The 9,971-nt window shown below is 41.4% G+C and overlaps 1 protein-coding gene across 1 annotated transcript in view; it reads left to right on the forward strand.

The window, feature by feature from the left end:
- The window catches only part of RAPGEF4 (Rap guanine nucleotide exchange factor 4), a 159,389-nt gene that overhangs the window by 95,729 nt on the left and 53,689 nt on the right, over window positions 1-9,971 (forward strand). Inside the window, exon 7 of the mRNA XM_075153951.1 lies at window positions 8,024-8,130. Within this exon, the coding sequence (XP_075010052.1) occupies window positions 8,024-8,130 (107 nt within the window). The remainder of the gene's footprint in view (window positions 1-8,023; window positions 8,131-9,971) is intronic.

The following is a 9,971-nucleotide window of genomic DNA, read 5'->3' on the forward strand; positions in this document are numbered from 1 at the left end:
GACGCTATTGACCGTGCAGATATGGCAGATTTTATGAAAGGACCTTTGCTGAGACAGTGTGTATTAGAGAATTGTAATACTTATACGAAGGGCATTCTTGTTACCTTACCCTTAGACGCCACCATAGAAGTCATGTTAGAGCGAATGAGTAGAGTTCCTGTAGGAGCTCAAGCCATGTTAGTTGAAACAATCAGAGAACTAGGGGAAAAATTAGTCAAGGCGCAGGGACAGGCGTTTGCAGCTCTTGCCCCACTGAAGCCTCCGGATGCCCACCAAAGTAAGACGACTGGCCGACGAGAGTATAAGTGCTTCCGATGTGGCTACCCAGGACATCTGCGTCGACAATGTCGGGAGCTGCCAGAACTGTCAAATGAATAATCATAATACTACGGTCTGCCGGCATTCGGGAAACGGGAAACCGAGCGCCAAGAGCCGCAGCGCGCCGACACCAATCGCGGCTCCGGTCACCTTCAGGCCATCGGCAGCCCCCAACCAAATGACAGTGCAGAGATACCAGACGCCATTACCCAACTTCGACCAGCAACCAGGGGGAGCCTCGGACTGGATCTGGCAACAGCAGTAGATGTCACGCTAATTGACGACCGGCCGCGAAAAAATTGCTACAGGAATTAAAGGGCCCATAGTTATCAATGGACAATCTCATGGAGCGTTGTTGTTGGGGCGATCATCCAGTGGTCTCCAAGGACTTTTTATATTACGAGGACTTATCGATTGTGATTCAAAAACTCAGTACCCACATCGTTGACCGAGCAGTGGATCGTATTGACCCTGACTTACCTGTGGACTTAACCGTTTTGCACGGCCCCACACATTTTATTGGTGCACTCACGCAGTGCAAAAAGAAAAAGGGGGAGACTGTGAGAGTATTAGAATGGATATTTACCGGAATGCAACCAAAGACTACAATTCAAGAGAAGACACGAAATTTAGCGGAGATCATCCGGAAAGGGAGGTCACGCATCTTGCAGATTACCGGAACAGATCCAAATGTTGTGTATTTACCAATACGTAGGGAAGACTTAGAGTGGTGGTTGCAAAAATCACCGGCATTACAGTTGAGTCTACTGAGTGAGGCTCTGGACATTAAGGTAGAGTCACTAAAAGCACCTTTGCTAAAATGGATTAGTAATAACGCTTGGATAGAGCGGCCGAAACGCAGTGAACGGCCTCTATCAAATGCTGTTACAATATACACAGACGCAGGAAAAAGGTCACGAAAAGCGACAGCAACGTGGCACGAAGATGGTCAGTGGAAACATCAACTCCTTCAAGCAGAAACAGGTGACTCTCTACAAACATTAGAACTGGCTGCTGTTGTTTGGTCATTCCTGCAATGGATGCACAAGGAACTGAATATAGTAACTGACTCAATGTATGTAGCAGGTATTGTAAATCGCATTGAAGACGCTCGAATCAAGGAAGTGCAGAACCTGCGACTGTTTGAGCTACTTCGACAATTGCAATCAGCCATACAACAACGCACGCTATCTTATTGTATCATACATATCAGAAGCCACAAGTGGTCTGAGGGACTTGGAGAAGGGAATGCACGTGCTGACCAACTCGTGTCCATGGCGGCTCCCCTGAGTGAGTTTGTGAAGGCACGGGAGGCACACAGTGCTTTTCACCAAAATGCGCGAGGCTTGCACCGACAGTTCAATATCACCATAGAAGAAGCCAAGGGGATTGTGCGGGCCTGTCCTACGTGTAGCCACCATGGGCCTGGTCTTGGAATCGGCGTGAATCCCAGGGGACTCGAGGCCAGAGAATTGTGGCAAGTGGATGTGACTCACGTTGCTGACTTTGGCAGACTGAGATATATACATGTTACGATTGACACCTATAGCAAATTTATATGGGCCACGGCACAAACAGGAGAACGAGCACTCCACGTAATGCGACATTTGACTAGTTGTTTTGCAGTTATGGGAGTGCCACAAACGATAAAAACTGACAATGGCCCTGCATACATAAGCGCCAAAGTGAAACGTTTTTTCCAAACATGGGGAGTGCGACATACTACTGGTATTCCGCACTCACCCACGGGACAAGCTATCATTGAAAGGGCGCATCAAACGCTGAAACAATATTTGCAAAAATTTAGGGAAATCTCAGATGTACAAGAAAGACTTGTTAAGACTCTTTTTGTGCTAAATCATTTATGTATTTTTGCAGATCAGAAAGAGCCACCAGCATGGGTGCATGGTTATCCTAAAGAAAATAAGGATGACAAGCCAGTTTTCGTTATGTATAGAGATCCAGCAACCGGACTGTGGAAAGGTCCAGCAGAAGTGAAGTATATGGGTAGAGGTTATATGTGTGTACTTACTCCCACAGGGCCGAAGTGGATTCCAAGCCGCTGGACCAAAGCTGCTGTTGCTGATGATGATCAATGCAGCTCTGTCTGTACTGATCCCAGCGATGCCGTTGCCCAGCCGTGCGAACTTATGGGTGGCGTGGGCAAATAAAACTGGGATGACAGATTTTTGCCTGAGTTCAGCTACGGCAACTGAGCCCTTTAAAACATGTCTGATAGGCTTTCCTGAAATTATTGCCAGAGATTTTGATAATTGGACGTCTGTAACAGTTAATTGTATAAATGTTACTGTAGCAAATTGCTCGGTACAACTAATAAGAGCCCTAAATCATACTCTCCCTTGGGACCCCCAAGAAATTGACCTTTTGGGGTCAGAAAAAACTGGAAATGCAACTGATAATGTTACTACTCAGACATGTTTTGTGTTTGGCAGCTTTAGCCGCTTTGCCGCACAGGCCCAGACCTTTCAGTCATTGATCGGCATAAGCAGCCGCACTGATGATAACAACCCTTTTGTTAATACCACCGGTTGGACTGTTGTTTCACCTTTTACAATATAGAATTATGGTCAACCACAGCCAATGTATTTGCTTCCCTAGTGCCTAACATAGGCACTGCGCAAGCGCTGGTTTGGTATTTTATTAACAATTATAGTTATAGTAAAAATAGCATATCGCTGTATTTTAGATAATGTAGTAAAAATGAACCACAATGTATTGGTGGTCCAAAAAGAAAAAGGGGGAAATGTTGGAGAAAGTTAGCCAGACTAGGCCGCGGTGGGAAAATTCTGAGTCATGCTGACAAGGGAGAAAAGAAAGTTATGCTGACCTTGCTCTGTGCAGATAAGCAACTTTGAGAAAGTACAGTATAAGGAAAACAGGATGGAACCCGGACCACGTAGCAGTAACCGAAAGTAGGAGGAATATGATAATGTAATTTTTAGAGCTAAGCCAATGATTGTGAGACAAGTGTGCATAAGGTAGAACTTAGTGTATAAATATGTGTAAGGTTTTACAATAAAGTTGAAGCTGGCCTTATCACTCACATTGAGTCGACTGCCTGCCTTCCCTCGCTCGTCGCATCCGGAGATGGAGGAACCACACCTCCCTGGCAATCTGTGCCAGTATTCACTGTCCACACTGTTAGAAAAGCGTCACCGATGTCTAACCTGAACCTTTCTTACAGCAATTTAAACTCTTTATTTCCTGATTTCTGCACGATGGACTAGGTGACTTCTTTCTTCTTTTCAAAGGCCTTTTAAATCTGAAGGGTTTTTTATCACACTTCTGCTAAGACTTGCCTTTTCCTTAGCTGAATAACTTTGATTATTTATCTTGTGCTTTCTGATTATTCTTGTTGCTCTCCTCTAAATTCTGTCCAGTTGGTTTAGATACTTTTGGAGTAAAGTGGGCAAATGAGACACAGTGCTTTAGCTTAGGTCTTATCTAGGCTGACTAAAGCAGAACTGCATTATGTATCTACATCCCAGTACAGTATTTGTTGCTTTCACACAAGTATGGCATTGCTTACTCAGTTCTGTTTAATATCTATTATAAACCTTATTTCTTTTTCTGTGGAACTGCTGCTAAGACACTTGTTTCCTACCCTGAAAAGCAGTCAGCACTGTGTTGCATAATAGCATCACATTTTCTTCAGACCAATGTCAAAACTGTATCAAATTGTAAACTTATTCTCCAATGTACATGCAGTCCCTCGCATCCTGAAGTCTCCTGCAGAATCAATCAGTGTGCATTCTACTTCATCCCGTGTTAGTATTTAATAGTATCAGGTGTGACATATTCTTGAGAATGCTGCTCAGAACAGACCTCTGGTATGATTGCCAGTTGGACAGTGCTTCACTGGTAATTGCTTTCAAAATACACTTTTTCAACTGGCTTTGCACCTATTTTGTAAGAATTTAATCTGCCCTTTGCAGAACAGATTATCATATGAGACAGTGCCAAAGTCTTACTAAAGTAAAGGGTTGAAAAACTACTGTAACTTCCCTAATCTATCTGTGTTGCTACCTGGTCATGGAAAGAAGTTAGATCAGTGGCGTGATTTGTTCTTGATTAATATATGTCACATGTGACTCATCTCCCTGTTCTTTTCCAGGTGCTTACAAATGCACTTTTTCTAGGAAGATAAATTAAGCTGACATGTATAATTTTTCAGCTCCTCCTTTTCCCATTTTTGTGTCTTCTGCTGCTGTCCCCAATAATTCTCACAGGTGACTACCGATGGTTCCGAGATGGCTGCAGCCCTCTTTAAGTTTCTTCAAGCTGTTCAAGTTTCCTGCATGAAATTCTACAAACCCAGCCAATCTGAAAATAGCTAATTTATGTAATATTTTCTCATCCAGTCCTTTGCTTTTTCAGGCTGAGATTTTACTCCTTTCACTCTACTAGTTAGGATATTAGCCATCTGTCTGCCACTCATCTTTCTAATGAACACCGATACAAAAAATAAATCAACTGGTTCTGGCCTTGAATTATCTGTCAATAGATTTCCCTCTGTTGAGCAGTGGATCAACACTTTTCCTTCTCTTTGTTTTACTACTAACGTACTTGTGGAATGTTTTTTGTAGCTCTTGACATTTCTTGGTAGGTCTGTCTCATTTTATACCTTTGTTTTTCTGATTTTGTCCTTCATTATTCAAATTATTTTTTATACTTGCCTTTTTAAACTACTTACTTTCTCCTTTCTGTACATTTCCTTCTTGTATTTCAGTGAAGAGCTCTTTTTTTAGCTAAGTTGGGTCTTTACTACAACTTCTAGCTCTGTAGTAGGATATATTGTATGTGTGGTTAGTATTGTTTCATTAAGTAACTACCAGCTCTCTTTAACTCCTTTTACCTTACGCTTGCTCCCCCATGACCTGCTCCGGGAATTTAGCTATTAGTATTCTGTTTTTATGGAAATTTTTCTTCCTAGTCCATTGTTTCTACTTTGATGTTCTTACTTCCTTCTGTAAAGTTCTGACACTGGATCATTTCATGATCACCTTCACCCAAGTTACCTTCTGTCTTTGCAGCTGGTCCTTCTGTATTGGTCAGGATCGAATGTAGGTGAACAAGCCTTCCTGCTGCTTTCTGCAGATTCTTGTGCTGTGCCTTAGCTTTCACCTTGGGTGTTTTCTGTACTTTTGGGTTGAATCAGATTTCTTCTAAATGCTGTCTTATATTCTGATTTCATTAGGATGGGAGATTTATTGACAAATCTTCAGCCAGATTCAATTTTTTCAACTATTAGTTTTATGCATTTTTGTTGTAGCTTCATGGAAACTCTAAAGAACAAAAATGTGATTCATTTTCACTGGTCTCTTACTGTAAAAGTCTCTTACATTTTTTGTCTTATGCATCTTATCTCTCCTTCGAAGTATATTCCTAACTAGAATTAAAATCTGGAAGCTAGATTGAGTATATTGTGCTTTACTGATTTAAAAAAAAAATCTTTCAGGAATGTAGAATTTAAAAATAATTTTCATAATTACTTTAATGCCAATTTAGCCAACCATTTCAGTATATATTTACCTTCAGTCTCATTGAACTTGATGAGGACTTGAAATCCTTTTAAAAGAAAATGGAAGCAAAAATTATTAATACTCAGAGTGATATCTCTGACTTCATTATTTATTTAACTGTTTGAAACTGTTATTCAGTGGTTTTGTTTGCATTAGAGGCATCTTTCAAAAGATTCTTGCTATTCTTAGCATGCTTTAACTGCAAATGTAGACTGTCTAAAGCACGCTCCACACTGTTCCAGAAACCAGGAAATATTGAGGGATGTTCTACTGCCCGTCTGGTGGGACAGAAATGTTTATAGCTTAAATGAGTCTTTGAAAAATTGTTGACTTATTAATGAGAAAAATCAGGAATCCCAATTTAATTTGCCTTTTCGGAGACTTCTTGTAAGGTATGAGTAGAAATGAAAAACCATTTGCATTGTTTTCCATATACAGGCCTCTCCATTAAGATTATCTTATCGTTATTGATTTCTGTCATGTGCTTCCCTCATTTTCCCCTCCCTGGCTGACCTATAGTCTCCTGGTGCATTCGTGGCTCCTAGCACTATTTGATTATTACGAGGACTTTGCCACATCATTAAAATCCTGTGGGAGCTAACAAACAGATGCCCAGCTTAAGGAAACCGATACCCGGCAACCCAGCAGTACGTGGCATGTGTTTCACCGTACTTCAGACCTGGCTGTCCCGCCTTTGCTGTACGGGTGTAAGGGAGCCGTGGCTGCCATGGGCCGAGGTGCAGGGTCTTGCCCTTGTGGGAGACCTCTGTGTTTAGTATGATCTGCCCTGTCAGCCAGTCCACAACGCCAGCCAAATTCAGCCCTCGTGTCATGTCTCCTGACACGTCACACTGGAAGTAAATTTGGTCCGTGCCATTAACCACAAGTCCCAACAAAGCAAAACATCTTCCCATCATTCTGAGGTGGCTGCTGAAGTTCGGTTTTGTTCTCCTTTGTCTCCATTTCCACTGTCCTTTAACCCTCTGCTTTCCTGTTTCCTCTGTGTTGTGCCATGTGCTTCCTGTCTCCCCTCTCCTTTCACCTGTTCGTTACGTGCCTGTTTTCCCATTTCTCTCATCCCGTCCTCTGCTTCTTTCTTGTGGGGCCCTGATAGCCTTCCCTTTCAGTCTTCCCTTTGCAGAACCAAGTCACCTGCTTTACTCTTTCTTTTTCCCTCACTAGCCCCTTTCTGAAAGTCCTTACCCAGGTCTCTGCGAGTGGCCTGCGTGCTCTCGCATTTCAGAGAGCTCTGGCGAGCGGCTATAAAAGGGATGCCAGCTAGGCCTGATAGTTTAGAAAAGACAGAGAGTGGGAGCAGAGCTTTTTCTTCATTCCTGTTTCTCGTGTTGTGCTGTAAGGGAGAAGAGAGCTGAATAGAAAAAGGTGCTGAAGGAGGAGGAAGCCTCCGTGGTGGGGGACTGAATGGCGGAGGCAGCTGCGTGTGGAGGAATGCTGTTGTGCCCACTGCGGGTCGAGAGCAGCAAGCGGAAGAGCTAGATATGCCTGCGTAGCCTCAGATCTGGTGTGATGTTTGGCCATTGCGCACTTCATTAGTACTTTAGAAAGTTTAACATGCATTTGTTTATTCATCTTCACGTGTCATGTCACTGTTTTAATTTGCTGAGCATTAAGAGCCAAGTTTGTCTTTAGGATGTCTTCAGAGCTTTTTCTACTCGCGTAGCCTGGGCACAGTTTCGACTTACATACCATTCTTTGTTTTTACAGCTTCTTTGTTCCGTTTTTCATTTTAGCCTTATTTTATTTTACTGCTCAACCTTTAAAATTTTATTTCATTTCGCTTTATTTTTCAGACACTTCTTATCGAACCTCACATCCCACATCGTCCTACTAAAACCATTACACAGGTAATAGGACATAGGTGTGCTGTAGAGCCAGGCTGCTAGACAAATGGAAATAACTCCTATTTCTGACAGTGTGATGTGTATCAGCTGAAGTATGCTTTCTGTTAGACGTGATAAGTATGTGAGACTTAAAATCCTGAATATATACTACATTGCTCTGCAACAGTAAGCATCTGTGCAAGGACTTTTAATTTAGGGAAAAGAGAACTTGTGTTTTGTTTTGCAGAAGGCAGTACAGAGATTGCAGAAAGTTTAAAATCTGTGTGTCTTGGTCCCTTTTTTTTCTCCATGATCACCAAGGTTCCTTCAGAAAAGATCCTCAGAGCTGGAAAGATTTTGCGGAATACAATTCTGTCCCGAGCCCCTCACATGATAAGAGATCGTAAATACCATCTGAAGACTTACAGGTGTGTGAGCTGATTGTATAGAGGTCTCTGAATTTTTATGCCTGCCATCCTCTGATTTGTGATTTATGCCTTACCATACTTGCAGGTCTCAAAAGGTCTGAAATTATTCTGTGATGCTATTTGAGTCTGGATGTTAGGCAGTCTTTAATGGGCCTGGTAAATCTTTTCTGAAGTAATTTGACTGGAAATTGAGTCCATGATTGTGAACAGAGTATTCACATACAAAAACTCTTCCAAAGTTAATAGCATAGTTAGCTGGAATATTCTGTGCAATATCAAGTTAAAATGTAGATTCTGTTCTCTTCATATATCAGTAAGAGATAATAGGAAAGCTTATTAATATATTACGTTACTGTACTGATTGCTGCAGCAGTTTTGCTCAGTGTGGAGTTCTGAAAATTCACCTGGTGAGAAACATTCCTTATGTAGATTTTCTGTTATATTTTAAAATTTTTTTTTCATTGTATTGCCAGGCTTTCTTATCTTCCTGCTGGTGGCAGCACTGTCTTGCTGAAATGGGATAACAATGTCACTTATAGAATAGAAATCTGACTTCAAGGAGTCAAGATCTATCTACTATTGGCTTAAGGAACAATCAATTTGTTTTAGAGTCTAATGTTTAAATCTCATACCTAATGCATTATTCAGAGTATATTTAAATAAAAATTTGTTTAAAATCTCTGAGTATGTCTTTTTCTAAATAGTAAATCAGTATGTTGCTGATCTGCTTTTGAGATAAGTGCATTGATTTTCCATATTTGAGTCCAAAGTGTATTTAATACAATACAAGATATTTGGAGCTTGTGAGTTGATCTGAGAATATATCATGATATGACATTGCTCATTGTTCTAGAAGAACAAAAGAGCGTGTATGATAAATGAAGACCAATGCTGGTCCAAACAACTGCGCCATTTTATCTTATGCATAACTGGGAAAAACTCTTACTGTTCTATCCTTTTTTTTTTTAAATATGGAATGCCAAAATTTAGATTGGATCCAGGTGAGGGAAAGTTTTGTCATCAAAATGGGATTTTAATTGGAAGAGCATTATTTAAGCTATATTTCAGCAATTTCAGTATTATCTATTTCCTTGGTCTCTGAAAGTGATGCAAGAAATGTGGAGCTATGAGAGCCTGTTTAGAAGGACTAGCCACCTTCCTCTCTGTTCTACATGTGATTAGTTATAGATGTGTAAGTTTTTGATCACATTGCTAATTTGTTTCTGTTCTGCTGAGCTAGGGAGTATTATGACAAAGAATTTTACTTGGTGACCACGAGGCTTTTTGGTTTTTTCCCCCTCTTTAGGCGTTCTCCAGAACTTGAGGCCTGCTCTTGTCTGCCTCTGGGTCAGTCAGGAGTTGCGAGGTGACCAGCACCTAGCATGACAGCCTCAGAAACATTGTAGACCTACAAAACCAATGTCCCCAAATACAGCATGGCTGGAGTTTGGTTACAAATGGAGGAACAGCCTCATAACACTCACTCTTCCTGTGGAGGCTGTTCTGATTGGCAAAGCTTTTACAGTGTTAGTTGATTGTTTTCATGCAGGATTCTGAAAAGTGTGCGGCTTTTGCTATCCCATGGCATACAGAGAAGGTTTCCTTTGACATCTGGGTTGGAGGTTGTTGTGCTAGTGCAACAGGTTTTGTACCAGGTAGCACAGGCTCACTCTGATCCTCTGAACTTGCATTTCCCAAAACACTTGTTCTGCTGAGGTGGTCCTCTCAAAACTGAGAGGACTGAACACCTTCACTGGTATTTCAAAACTGAACACCTTCACTGGTATTTCAAGCATATACGTGTAGATGGTGACATCATGTTTTCTGTAGAGAGAGTTGAC

This window comes from Calonectris borealis, chromosome 6, assembly GCF_964195595.1.
Source record: "Calonectris borealis chromosome 6, bCalBor7.hap1.2, whole genome shotgun sequence".
NCBI classification, from domain to species: Eukaryota; Metazoa; Chordata; class Aves; order Procellariiformes; family Procellariidae; genus Calonectris; species Calonectris borealis.